This window comes from Python bivittatus, unplaced genomic scaffold (genome assembly GCF_059951505.1).
Source record: "Python bivittatus isolate LINGU-HERP-01145 unplaced genomic scaffold, Pbiv_v1 ctg000100_np1212, whole genome shotgun sequence".
NCBI lineage: Eukaryota > Metazoa > Chordata > Lepidosauria > Squamata > Pythonidae > Python > Python bivittatus.
The window spans coordinates 367,176-380,747 of record NW_028277038.1 but is presented as its reverse complement, the minus strand read 5'-3'; the positions used below and the strand labels follow the sequence as shown (position 1 = coordinate 380,747).

Sequence of the window (13,572 nt, the reverse complement as noted above, 5' to 3'; positions counted from 1 at the left end):
GCGGCCCGGGCCTTCCCGGACCGGGGACTGGCATACCCAAAGAGGCCGGCGGGGAATGTCAGAGAGCCGCGGAGGGGCCCCCGTTTCGCCCAACGGCTGCCTCCGGCCCCAGGAGAACCCCCTGCCCAGTTTCTCCTAAACCTCCGCCTGCCCCCCTTCTTTTCTGCAGGGCTTTCACTTCGTAAGCCGCCCGGCTTTTGCTTTTACGAGCCCCTTGCAACTTTTGGACACGATCAAATATTAATGGCACAAAACACGGGGTGGGGGCGGGGAGTGGGCGTGCGAGGCAGGGCGGCCGAGCATCCATCCATCCACCCGCTGCCGACAGATGCCAGGAGAGTCTGTTACGGTGATGAGGTCCTCACCTTGATCGAGTTCGTTTCTCTCACAGTGGCTCTGAAGAACCCACCAGAAAAGACAAATTTAGGGATGGGGAGGACAGAACCAAGAGCTTTAAGCCGATCCGTGGAAGAGTCTTGCAATTGCCAAGAAGGCAGCCAGCCCCCTGCCCTAATTTGTTTCTCCTCCATGGGATGGCGCAGGTCAACTAGTTTTCTATGTGCTTTTCTGTACTTGGAGAAGACAATTCCTACACAAATCAGCCAGCAAAATATGTTATAGCTGTAACAACCACAGCTGACCTTGCATTTCAAGGAAACACAGCTCCCTTTCTCCTAAACTGGACAACCACAAGCTGATACGAGAGCATCTATGAAGGCCAGCTGCAGCCTTGCATCGTCCTGTGGTCATCCACCAGGCCAACCCTGTGCTGCCCACCTGGAGTCACTTGGAGGCCCACGAAGGTTGGTGCTGACTCTACAGCTTCATCGGTTACACACCTGATCATTAGAGCGACCTGTTCTAAGCATGATTGAACAAGGCAGTTTGCTGGCTGGGGTTCTGGGCTCTGCAATCCCACCCCAAGAGACGACCAGATTTCCTGTTCTATAACTGCAGAAAGAAATATGCCACGAAAACAACAGGAACATTCCCAATCTAGGGACTAACGGATAGTTATGACTGATATTTTAAAACCCTTTTTTAACTCAGTCACAAGAACAGAAGCTGAAGGAGACAACCTCATATATATTTCAGAATTAATAAATAAATCTCTTTAATTTTGTAAATTACTGAGAAGAGAGAATTAAAGGAGACAAGTGCCGGTAAGACCAAAAGCGTTCTAAGGAGGTTATAGGAACATAGCTAGTTGAGGTCTGCAAATTAGAGAACAAAAATTACAAGATGGTTTTACGCAGAGCCTTAAAAACTTCTTCTCCAGACAAGTATAAAATCTTCTCCAATATACTTTATGGTTCCCTTTTAATTTCCACATGTATCACTGCAGAGCAGTGTCCAAACTTGGAACGCGATTTCTTTCCAGGAATTGGAAAGTCCAGACTTGACAAATTAATGGCAAAATGAAAAGTGTTTTGCAGACAGCACTTGATTTGGCAACATCAATAGCAAGCAATATGCTTGGATAATGGATTTCCACTGTCACTGTTTGCAAATTTTCTTCTTTTCAGAACAACGGGAAGCAATTTGCACCTAAAGGAGACCAGCGGGAAAAAGCAGAATTACTCCTGGAATGTGTCAGCATAGTGTTTCAGTGAGGCAAGCCACGGTGTCCTCGTTTTGTGCAAATTCAGGGCTGAGAGGATGACTCTGGAGAGTCTACTCTCCCAGCATCAGGAACCCCACCCACGCGGGAGACTAGGTCTGCTGGGGCGCCCCGAGACGTACCTGGAAATCATTAGGTTGGTCAATGAAAAGCAGTAGTATTCAGAGTCCCCTGCAAAAGTCAAACACAGAGAAAGGTCACACAGCTTCTGAGATGGAAAGCTTCATTTGGTGGGTGATCTGGGGCTTCTAACTTCCCAAACATGTCCAGATAGGAACAAAATTAGTCACACTATTTTAAGATTTAAGTGACACATACTACTAGATTAACTATTCCTGACTGCAGGAACAATATCCCAATCAGAAAAATCCCAAACTGATTTAAACTATAGGCAATTATGCATCTGAGGAGGTGCTCTTGCAACTGTCAGAGAAGAATGCAGGGAAAAGCCACCACCAAGAGAAAACAGCACTGCCTAACAGGATCCTCTCAATGGGGCAGCATTTCAAAGATGGGAACATTCTTATTTCAGGATCCTTTTTGCCCCTGCCCTTGAAAACTATCCAGCACCAGAACTAAAAGACTTTTGGGGGGGGGGGCTGGTAGGCTTACAGAAATTAGGAGCATTTCTGCAGGGGAAGAGAAAATATAAATACAAATATGACAAATAAATAAAATAAATAAAAGCATGGACAGAGGCGAAGAAACTTACCTGAAGGTGTCCTTTCAAATTGGCAGGTGTTTTAAAGTCCCCGTTCAGAACCTGGCACAAAGGAGCACAGAGTCAGCCAGGAATGTGCCCTTCACCCCTCTGCTCGGCGATGCGGTCAGCATCTCCCAGTTGAAAAGGTGGGCTTACTGGGCCACCTTTAGCAAGCACAAAGCCTGCTTCTCTTGCTCTGAGCAAGGAGGGTTGGAGGGGCTTATAAAAATCCAGTTTGCAGATGGGAAGAAGACCCCAACCAGCACACGAGGACCTGCCCTGAGAGAAAGACTCCTGCGGCACTCACCCGGTGGGTGTTGTTGATCACCATGGGGTCTGGGCTGCCATAGTTGGGAGGGTTTGCATAGGGGTCATAGCCCAGCCTGGCCAGCATGGGGGCAATGTGGGCCATGTCCTGCACAACGTCTGCCGGAATGTGTCCCAGCCACTTCGTCAAGGCCTCCATGTTCACAGGCTTGATCACCTGGTCCGTGGATCGCTCGATCCTGTGTAGAGACAAGGTGCAGAAGGACAATAGATGTGGGGGGGGGCTTCCACTTGCTTTCCTTCCTAGCTGCAGCCTCCCCAAAGGTCATAGTTTCTCCAAAGACCCTGCTTTTTTCTCCTCACTGTGGCGAGTCCCTGAGCAACCAGGATGAAAGCCTGTTTACAGACCAAAGGGCTGCCGGCCCAAAGGCTCCATCTTAGCCCAGGGGGTTTTCCAAGACAACAGGAACAGTTGCCGGGTAGGGGCTATGGCTGCTGTAGTTGTTGTGACTTTCTCCTGTGTTGTTCCTTCGGAACACTAGAGTTCGTATCAGCACCACCGACAATCTGAAAAGCGTAGTTGCTACCAAGCCAGCAAAACTTGTCTGGAATGCACAGACGGGATTTAAAACAGGATCCTACTGTTGTGTTATAATCAGTACAGTGACACGAGGAGGCCAAGGATTAAAGGCTCCGTACGCTGCCATTCCTGTGGAGCGGAGTAATTAGGCTATCAAAATGATGGGGAGCGAGAAGATAAAAAGGGGGAAGCTACTAATGTATGTGTAAAAGCTCCTTGCTCCCATTTAAAATGACTCTGCCCGCCGTGCTGGATCAAGGCCAACTTGATGGCTCACAAGCTCAGTGTGAAAGAACTTGGGAGATTGGACTGTCTGGCCTGGAGACTTTGGGGACCCTGCCCTGGGCTTTCCGAGGAAGCTCTAGCCTCCCCGCTAGTGCTGACCCCACCTCAGACGGGCCACGGGGTGAGCCCCACCGGCCACTCACTTGGACAGGGAGACCCCGCCTGGCTTCCCGATCAGCTCCTCGTGGTGCAGGACCGCATCGCTCCAGGCGATGTCCAGGAAGTCCATGATGGCCCGCATGGATTTCTGGGGGTGCAGAACCAGCTGCTCGTAGTAGACGGGGAGGCACCGCAGCCGGCCGATCGCCAGGCACTGGGAGTACATCACCTCAATCGCTTTGTTCCACTTAGTCAAGCAATCCCGGTAGCTGCGAAGGTCGAAGCCGGCAATGGTGACCTTCCTGGTGATCATGGAGTGGACGGAAGCCCGTCCATCGCGAACCATCAGGAGGAATTTGGAGTTGGGGAAGAGGTGGGAGAGGTAAATGGAGGACTTGAGCGTGAAAGGGTCCTTGTTGCAGAGGTACCGGGCTGGCTCCCCGTGCTTGGCAATCACCTCCAGGATGAAGGCCTGCATGGCCGCGTCCAAGACCTGGTCTGTCACCCCGGCTTCGTCCAGGCGCATCTTTTCCCGCCCAGATTTGGACCAGGCTTGGCGCATGGCTAGCACCCGCGGGATGATGCGTGTCTCTTCCCCACAGCGCACCTCCGGATGCGCGTCCAGCATGGCTCGCATCAGGGTGGTCCCGCTCCGAGGGACGCCACCGATGAAGATCAGCGGCATCTCCTTACTGTAGCGATATTCAACCCGGTTGGAGTCGAGCATCACCAGCTCTTCACTTTCAGGGCGCATCAGTCCCCGGCTGAGGCCCTGGCCCAGGATCTGCTGGCACTGTAGCACCTGCTGGCCCAGGTGGACGGAAACCATCAGGGCCACGGCGAAGCCCGCCACCATTAGCACTCGTCTCACGGTCAGCCGCATCCTCGCCCCCTCCGCATGGGACCAGGGATTGCGCCACCTTCACCATCTGGGCACCCAAAGGCCAGGCCCTGCGAAGACAACAACGACCCACCACCGCCAGCGGGAAGATCCCTTAGCCCTCGCCCGCAGGGGATCCTTCATCATTCGCTTCTCTTGGCAGAGGGGGGCCGACCCAGGGTGGAGGCACCGCCATCCGCTTCCAGGGAGGGAGACGGGAGAGCGTGGGGCATCTCAGCTCTCTCTTGCCCCAAGGCCTCCGTGCTGCTGCTTAGCAGGGCTTAAGTGGCTCCCTCGAAAAGGGTCTCCCTTGCCAGAATCTGGGGGTACTCAAATTGCTGGGGTGGGGAGGCCAGATCCTAGCCTTGGGCTGAAGGAATTTGGGACTGGCTTTCTCAGCAACGACCTTCTGGGTGCATGAGGAAGAGGCCGGTGGGGAACGCCAAAAAAGCAGCATTTACCTTTTTGCTGGGGTTAGGGTTGGCAGCCTCCAATCCCAGGAGGACCCCCGCGCAATTCTCCTCAACCTCCATCTGCCCCCCCCTTCAGGTCTGTGGGGCTTTCATGCCAAAAAGCCACCCGCCTTTTACGAGGTCCTTGAAGCTTTTGAATCTGATCAAATATTAATGGCCTCGAGTACGGGGCAGGGTGGGGGAGTGGAAGTGCAAGTCCAACGTCCATCCACCCGCTGCCGACAAACGTTGGGAGACTATTACGGTGACAAAGTGCTCACCTCGACTGGCAGAGTTCATTTTCCTGCTCATTCGTTGCTCCCTCTCAGCCCAACGGCAAACCCCGAAATCAGGAAAATCCAGCTCTGGGGGAAGGAAAAGCACAAAGTCAGCTGGACGCTTCACAGACGGGGAGCATCTTGCCGCGGAGCTCCCTGCTCTCGTAACGGCCCCGGACAGCCTCCTGTCTGTGCAGAAGGCCCACCTGACGCTGGCAGTGGCCCCCCGGGCGATCAGCTCGGCTTGAAGCTGCATTCCAGAGGGTGCGGGAAGAACATCTCCGCGGCCTGTTTCGGGGACAAAGACTGAGCCTGTTGCCACGACAACAGACAGGCAGCCGTGCTCCACCAGGCCACACAGCAGCTCGGGGAGCCCCACAGAGACACCTCCCCTCTTATCAAGGCCAGCACGCAACGCACACAATGCACACACACCCGCAGGGCGGCCCAGATAAAAGGCTGCACCTTCGAGAAGAAGTTCCTACGGAAGGAGGTTTCTCGGTAATTCACTGCATTATGTAAACAGGAAATTTCTGTTCTGCAACATCCAAGGGACTTCCTCTCTTCTGTTCAGCTGCATCTTCAGAAGAGCCCAAAGGTACCAGCTGCACCATCATGGGGGGCTTTTTGAAGTGGGAAAGGGTTTCTTAGGTTGGCTAAGCGGTGGGAAGAACATGCCGCAATCAGAAGAAAAGGGCCTTCTAGGTTACGTGCCACCCTCAAAATGTTAACATTCCTTTGCGACGTTTAAGGAATCAGTGCAATGCACCAGAATGTCAAGCTGAGGCTATGTTCCCCCAGTGGTAAAAAATCCAGCTTTTGAAGTGGAAATATATTTAAAAAGTAAAAGGGTGGGCAGAAATGCGTTTATTGGTCTAACTCTAACACCAAACAACTGCACACGACGGTTGTTTGGCTCCTTGGATGGTCCCTTGTGGCCGCTTCTGATCCTTAGTCCCACCGGCTGAAAGACCGGCTTGTGCTCGGATGCCAAAGCTGAGCCCAGCTCTGCAGTGGAGAAGCTCCCAGAATACGGTGCCCACCTCCATAGAGGCTGTCCAGGGAAGGCAACCGGAATCAGGTGGGAAGGATCGGGGTCAGGCTTGCAACTGAGCACCTCGGTGGTGCCCCTGAAGTGCGGCCCCAATTTCCCTAAGGCCCTGCAGAACAAGTACCTTCTACAGAGGCCGGGCAGGACCTCCACCCAGAAAACAAAACCCAGCGGGCTGTTCATCTGCCAAGCATTCTCCCACCACCACAGCAGCAGAAAGATCTTCTGGGAAGAGGCCCTGTGGTTTCTTGAGTGAAGCTCGAGGGGACACTCTGAGTCTCTCCGGAAAGACGGCGGGATGCTTTCAGAACTGCCTCCTATCAGGATGGGGCCATTCCCTGAGCCCCGTCCCCAACGCCTTTGACAGAAGAAGCCAGGAGGGAGCGGGGGATCCCTCTGCAAAGGCCCCCAGCTTTGGCCTCTCGCGGGCTGCTTTCCTGAGGCTACTCGGGGAGAAGGCTCAGGGATGTCTTCCCACGAGAGGGGGTCCTGGTGGCTGAGCTCATCTCCATGACTAGTTCCCCCCTGCAGCGAAGCCAGCCAGGATACTCCCAGCCCCTGGTTTGAGCAAAAGGAGGGGCCCCGTGGATTTGCAACCGGCCGGAAATGGATCAGGATTCTAGAACTGTCAGGCTGGTTGCTAAGGGGCTGTGAGCCACACAGCCGGCTGCCCCACTGTGATTCAGGGCTGACTGCGGCTGCTCAGCCATCCACGCCTGAGAAAAGCCCAGCGGGGCGCTGCTTTGGCGGGGTGAAATACGACCACCGGACTGACGTGGCAGAAGGTTCCTGGATGCCTCAGGGAGCTCTTGTGCCTCTCGAGAAGGGCATTTCCAGATCTGCATCTGGGCCAAGACATTCTGGAAATCATGATGCAGCGGCAAGAACAGGACTCCTGTTGCAGGAGAGATGATGTGGAAGAAGGGAGGGAAGAATGGTGAAACAGTCTCGGGGGTTTGGTGCTGGCAGACCACGTCAGCTCCTCTTCCCATCAGCCCAGGAAACTGGAAGGAGTCCTGGGACACCTTAAGCACTGGAAGGAGCCTTTGGATGGGAAAGGCTTGGTGCAGATCAGGGAGAAAATATTTTGAAATGTAGGCTCCAGGTCACACCTTCCCCCTATCCAAACCAGGAGGGAGACCCCCAACTCCTGTCCCAGGGAGGCTGGGGGGTCAGGCCTCTCTGTTTCCAAGCCTTGCAAAACCATTACAGGACTGCACTGGAAATGTCCTGCCCCAGCAGGTTCCAAGTTCAGCAGCATTTATTCAGCCGTTCAGCAGTGAGAGTGCCCCCCCCCCGCACTTAAATGGAGACCTAGAAGGGCTGTCCACTCAGCTGAAGAGCAGCTATTTAAATGGAGAGTTTCCAGTCCAGAGGGAGGGAGGGACAGCTCAGAGAGGCAAACAAACAGACTCTGCTCTGCAAGGGGGCACTGGCCTCCAGACTAGGCTTTTTCCTTTTGAACAAGCAGCCGAGGAATGGAAAGGTAATAGGAATGAGGCCCAAACACAGCCCTGGAATGCCTCCAGATGCAAGAGAAGAGGTGGAAGAGAGGCGGTCTTGAAAACGAGTTCAGTCTCTCTCCAGGCTTGTGAGAGGAAGTCAAGAGCTGCATGCCTGGAGCAGCTGAGGAAGGAGATAAAATTAGTTTCCTGTGCCACTTGCAAAATCACACTTGTGGGCTCTGGTCTTCAGTTTGACTCAGCTTTCTCTAAAACAGAGGCCTCTCCTGCAAATGGCCTTCCAGTGTAGCTCACAGGTTCTTCAAGAGGTCCAAAAGGGAACTGTAAACCTGGGAGCCGCTTCCGCATCTTAGCATCGATACTTAGCACCCATGCTAACGGTGCACCAGAGCACAAGGATCGCGCCTTCTCCTTAAAGGCTCAAGCCCCCTTGGAGACTTGGGCCCCAGCCCATCTCTAGCATGGATCAACTGCAAGGCTTGGGCAAACTTTTGGTTTGCCTCAGCTCCCCCCCGCCATAAAATGGAAATAATAAATGGCAGTCCCACAATGAATGCTGTCCACAGTGTCAAGGGAGGCCCTGAGGACCTGCTGAAGGCTCCGAGGATCTGTTCTTCCAGACACAACCCACCAGACCCTTGCGGGGCCTTCCCACCACAAGATCGGCCAGACAAACCAGTTGGGGCACAAGATTTCAGACTGGGGTCTTTCAGGAGCCTTTCAGCAATGCCACCTTGCCACAGAGCACGGGGGGGGGGGGGCAATGTTCCTTGGGCTCTGGGGAGGCAGCTGTGGCCTGCCTGCTCCCGAGGGCAGGACGCCTTTCAGCTTCTCAGCACTCCATTGAATCGCCTCTCTTCCTCCCAACCAGCAACACAGTCTTTGAACCATCTGCCAGTCAGAGCTACTCACAGAACTAAAGATCCATGAGGACTAGGAGCACTGTGTTTTTCAGTAAAAACAAGCAAACAAACAAATGAGGTCTGTTGATGATAGGAAGAATTCAGATAACCTTCTGACCCGTTATAAAGGACAAAACTGCTTCTAGGCCCCAAACACAATATTTTTCCTTCAAGGTTGCATGTCATCTTTTCTTCTATCTTCAGCAGAGCGTTGCAGGGATGAACCATTTGCCATGCTGGTATTATGTAGGTTGTTAAAAGCAGCTTACGCACATCTACATGCACGCGCAAACACACACACACACACGCACACAGAGGAAAGAGAGGCGGCGGCTTCCCACTGAGGAAGGAGGAGGCCCTCAGACTGGACAGATTGCATGCCCAGCTGATGCAAGTGACGCTTTTCAGCCATGGGAAAAAAAGACTGAAAACAGCACCGGGTGGGCGGGCAATGGTGCCAGTAGAGGCCCAGGGGCTGCGAGAGAACCCGGGGACCCCTCCTGTGGCCCAAAAGGCAAATCAACCCCTGGGATTTGCTATCCTGACCAGAGGGTGGCATCGGAGAAGAAGAGCAGGGATGCCTGACCCCCAGCGGCCCCAGCCGGCCAAGGCCAGATCTCCCAGCTGCCTCCTTGCCTCAAGGCAGCTGGGGCGGGGGATCCAGAATGGAGTTTTCAGTGGAAGGACCAGCTCCGTTCCGATGTCCAAAAGCAATTCCTGGACCCCATCCTCTCCTTTTGGCAAACTGTATCCTAACTGATGGGGGGGGGGCGGTATTTGTCCTGCGGGGAAGGAGGTTCCATCACAGACTACCAGTAGGAAGCCTCCAGGGTCAGGAGCACTGTACCCCTGGACCTGGGGCTCCTTCCAGACAGAGGGCTTCGAATGCTGGCAGCTCGCTTTTCTTGAGGGGAAGAAGAAACAAAGACGTGGGGGGCATCAGAGGCTACAAAGTGCAGAGAAGCTGCAGGCGGTTCGCACAGGCGCTGCCCAACCGGCCATTGTGGGGGCTCAGAGCGCAGGGTCCGCGCGGCGTGGGAACCCAGCCGTGTCGCGGGCACCAAGGCCCAACGGCAAACAGGCCGAGAGCACCCTGGCGAGCAAAGCGGGTCAGTCGCGGTGCCAGGAGAAAGGCTTTCGCCGGAGCCCGGGGGGAGGAGCGGGGCTCCCGGAGGGCGCCAGGCTGGCAGGGCGCCGGCAGCCCCAGGCGCGGGGGACCCTCGCCTGCCGCGGAGGAGGAGCGCGTCGGCGGAAGGCAGCGCCCGGCCCGGGGGCTCCGAGCGAGAGGGGGGCGCGGGGCGGGCTGCGAAGCGGCGGAGGTACTCACCGCTCGAACCGCGCCGGCGGCGGAGTCTCCTTCGGCCACTGAGAGCGCAAGGCAGCTCCCGGGCGGCTTCGCTCCTCCCGCTCCCCGGCCGGCGCCGAGAGACGTCACGCGCACGGAGGAGGAGGAGGAGGAGGAGGAAGGCACCGCCCCGCCCCGCCCCGCCCCGCGGCGGGCCCTCTGAGGAGCAGCAGAGTGCCGCTCCCGGCAAGGCGCGGGCGGCGCTGAGCTGGCACTTCTGTTGGGGATGGAGCCGGGGCGGTGGGACAGCCTTACCCCCGGCAGCAGCTCTCAGCGGCGCCGGCCGGCAGGCTCCCTCGCCGGGCCCCCGTAGGCAGGCTGAGTCCGCCTGGCCGCCGGGAGGCTCTCGGGGCCGCCCGGCCCGGCGATTCCGCCGGCCTGGGTGCGTGGCTCACTTCTTCATGGTAACATGAACCAAGGAAGGACAAGGGGAGCCCGCTTACAGCACAGAGGGGTGAGCGGGGCGAGGGGAGCCGCAGCTCCTTTCTGGAGGGAGGGAGGGGGCCATCCCTACTTTTCGAAGCTCAGCAGCTGGGAAGAGGCGTCTCTTTCTGGGCCCCGGCCTGCCGGGAGGGAGATGGGGTCGCGCTCCCTCGGATCAAAGCGGCGCTGGAGGATGGACTGCGGAGGGCAGCCTGGCGTTGCCAGCTGTTCGGCCTGATGTGCCTGGCTCACTGACTCTTCCTTAGAACGGGCAGAAGGGGAGGCTGGTTTCACTGTAGCCGCTACACCTACGAGCGCGTGGCCAGAGCGCCCATCCCCAAGAAGAGAGACTCTTCCGGCACCCGAAAGAGTCGCGGAACTCTGGAGTTGCCCCGTTTTTTTATGGTTCCGCTGCAAACCCTGCGGGCGCCAGCCGAGGACCAGGACGAGGGGAGCTGGAGGCGTTTGGAGGCCTCCCTGCGAAGGCGGCCTTCGTGAAGCGGGAAGACCTTGGCAAGCGTCTTCCCTTCGAGATCGCCAAGCACTGGGGCCCCTTCGGGCCAGAACTGAACCAGCGAGCCCCGCAAGGGAAGAAGGCACGGGGGCCGCGCCGCCGCCTCCGGACCAGGCTCTGCTTTCAGATCCTTCGGAGACCTCTCACGGCCCCCGCCCGTCCCTGTCTTCGGGCTGCCCCGCTCAGGGCTGCCCCTCGGTGGATGCGTCCCTCTCGTGCAGGGGCGGCGGAGGGCAGCCACGGCGGGGCTGAACCCTGCCCCTTATAGAAACGGGGCGCTCTGCTGGGCCTGGCGGGCAAGCCAGCGGGCGCCACCCAGTAAGCGTCGAGGCTTCGGGGACACCCCCGAGCTTCCTTCCCGGAGCAGCTGGCTCGCTTTCTGCGGCGGGGCGGGGGCCTTCGACCTCGCCTCCGGCAGAGACGATCCGTCGCCCAGCATCGCTCCGCTCCCAATTCGGAACGAGAAGCCGGGCGGGCGTTCACCTCCACGCGCTCGCGCCGGCCGGTCTTCTTCCGGGCTGCAGGAGGGCCGAGAATGGCGGGAGCTGACGTCCAAGCCCTGCCCGGGAAGACGCCGGCTTAGGGAAGGGGCTGCAGCTCCATCGCGTGGCCGCCCCCGAGAACGTGCCCTGCCCGCAGGCGATGAGGCGCCCCCGCTGGCAGACAGACGGACTCCCAGAATCGGTCCCGCACGCCAAGGCTGAAGCCGCCCGCAGAGCCGCCCCATTCGCGCGCCCTTCGCGGAACGCAGCTGGTCGATTCTGGGGAATGTAGTTTCCAGAGGCAAGTGGAAAGCCCCTCGCGAAGGAACTACATCTCCCAGAATGCCCGGGAGCTTAACACTTGAGCTGCCGAGAAAGCGTGAGGGGGACGCGCACACCGCCACGGCGCAAATCAGCGGTACCGCCACGGCTGTCGAGACGCCCCTTTCGACGCCCGAAAGACACGCTCGTGCCCCCGCGCTGCGCTATTTTAAGAGCGGCGGGGGGTAGGTGGGTCTGTTGGAGAGTCGTTAGACTGGGACTTCCCATCCCTCCCCGCGCGCACGGCCGCCAAAGCATCCTGGGAGTTGAAGTCCAACTCCGCGCTTCCTCGCTGGAAGCCACGAGGGGGTGAGGACAGCGACCCCCCCGCGGCACACAAGATCCTCTCGGGGGGCCACCCCTGGGGGACCCCGGCGCCCGCCCTCCCCGCCGCGAGCAGCTGCAGTCCGCGCTGCGTCTCGGTCCTCTCCTCTCCCCCGCCCTGAGCGAAGAGTTTGGGGGGCTGGAGGCAAGGCGGGGGGCGGCTCTCCCTTCCCTCGGCCAGCCTAGCCGCCGCTTCTTCCCTCCCGCTCCGCGAGGAACAACCAACACGGCCGGCCGGCCGGCGTTCAGACAGCTGCTTTTCATCGCGTCCCGAATGAGCCCGTTCGCGGGCTGGCGTAACGCCCCGAACCCTCCGCGCACCGCCCGGGCCGGTTTTGCACCTCGCGGACCCCCGGGGAAGCCGAACCATCCCAGCCAGTCCGGGCCGAGGCGTCTCCCCGGCTGAGCGCTCGGCGCGTCGAATGAAGGGCAGCCCCAGCGGACGCTCGCCGCTCCGGGGCTCCGGCGCAGGATCCCCTTTCCCTCGCGGCGGGCGCCTGGCTCCAACCGGGGGGGGGGCCCTTTCTCAGAGCGCCGAGCAAGGAGGGGGCGGGTTGCAGGAAGGAGAGAGGCGCCGCGCAGGCCCTTCGGGCAGCAGGTGGCGACTTAAGCAAGGAAACCGCTCGCCCTCGCCCGGCCCATCTGAGGACCCGCGTCCTCCTCCCTGCTGGGCTGCTGCGGGAGGCCCTTGGCCCAAGGGCGTGGGCAGGACGGTCTCTGCCCAGCGAACGCGTTGCCCGCTTCGTTTTGCCTTGTTCATTTAGGCCCCCCAAGAACTGGACACGGAACCCCCGCCCGATTTTTTTCCTGCTTCCCCTTCCTGCCAATGGGTCGCCCGCCTCATACCTACTTGGCAGGGGGGTCCCAAGGGAGGGACGATCCCGTCTTATGGGAACAGCGCTCTTGGGAGGTAGGCTAGGCTAGGCTAGGCTGGGAGGCAGCGCCCTTGCCAGACAGCCTCTTCTGGCGCAGCAGGGCTTCACCTACCTATCCGGGCAGGTGGGTGGCAGGGAGAGTTTGGGGGCGCATCTTCCCCTGCTCCAAGGACGCTTATGCCACCTTCCCTCTGTTTCTTGGGGCATCATTTTCGGAGGATTCTGGCTGCTAGACCGGTTGCGGCTGGAGTTGAGGAAGGGGAGGCAGCTCCTGCTGGACCTCCGGATTCCCCTCTCCCCTGCCAGGCGCCTATGTCTGCCTAGAGCAGAGCTCGCTGAATGCCAACCGGCCTGCAGCCACTGAGGGAGGGGACCCGGATCCGAAACGTCTGGCTGGGGAGAGGCGAGGGGGACTGCCACTGCTGGCTGCCTAAAGCACCCGTTTAAGGAAGCCTAAGAAACGGAGGCCACGAATACATGCCAATGCAGTGCCCAGGGGCACACTCCCCAAGCTCATCCTTTGGCCAGATTGGAGAGGGTTGCCTGAGCTGCAGTTCAGCCACCATAACCGGGGTGAGCCCAGCCCCAAACCCCCAGCCTACGCCCGTCTCCTCCTCCTCCTCCTCCTCCTCCTTGCCCCTCATCATCTGCTCATTAATCCCCCCTCCCCCAAGCCAGCTGGTCATAATGAGATGCTAACTGGATTT

General features: G+C 58.3%; 1 protein-coding gene across 4 annotated transcripts; it reads right to left on the bottom strand.

The window, feature by feature from the left end:
* Positions 1-1,078: 1,078 nt before the first annotated feature.
* On the bottom strand, positions 1,079-12,457 carry TPST2 (tyrosylprotein sulfotransferase 2). 4 transcript variants are annotated; one of them, XM_088135047.1, is made up of 8 exons: positions 9,909-10,399; positions 5,372-5,453; positions 5,169-5,252; positions 3,600-4,506; positions 2,632-2,830; positions 2,334-2,384; positions 1,744-1,792; positions 1,079-1,548 (listed from the first exon to the last, which is right to left on the bottom strand). In XM_088135047.1, the coding sequence occupies exons 4-7, from the start codon at positions 4,436-4,438 to the stop codon at positions 1,763-1,765; spliced, it is 1,119 nt and encodes a 372-aa protein (XP_087991173.1). In that variant the 5' UTR covers positions 4,439-4,506; positions 5,169-5,252; positions 5,372-5,453; positions 9,909-10,399; the 3' UTR covers positions 1,079-1,548; positions 1,744-1,762. The 4 variants fall into 4 exon arrangements, with proteins under 4 accessions (XP_087991173.1, XP_087991175.1, XP_087991171.1 ...); XM_088135049.1 differs by lacking the exons at positions 5,372-5,453; positions 9,909-10,399 and adding an exon at positions 10,441-12,457; XM_088135045.1 differs by lacking the exon at positions 5,372-5,453.
* Between the last annotated feature and the right edge of the window lie 1,115 nt (positions 12,458-13,572).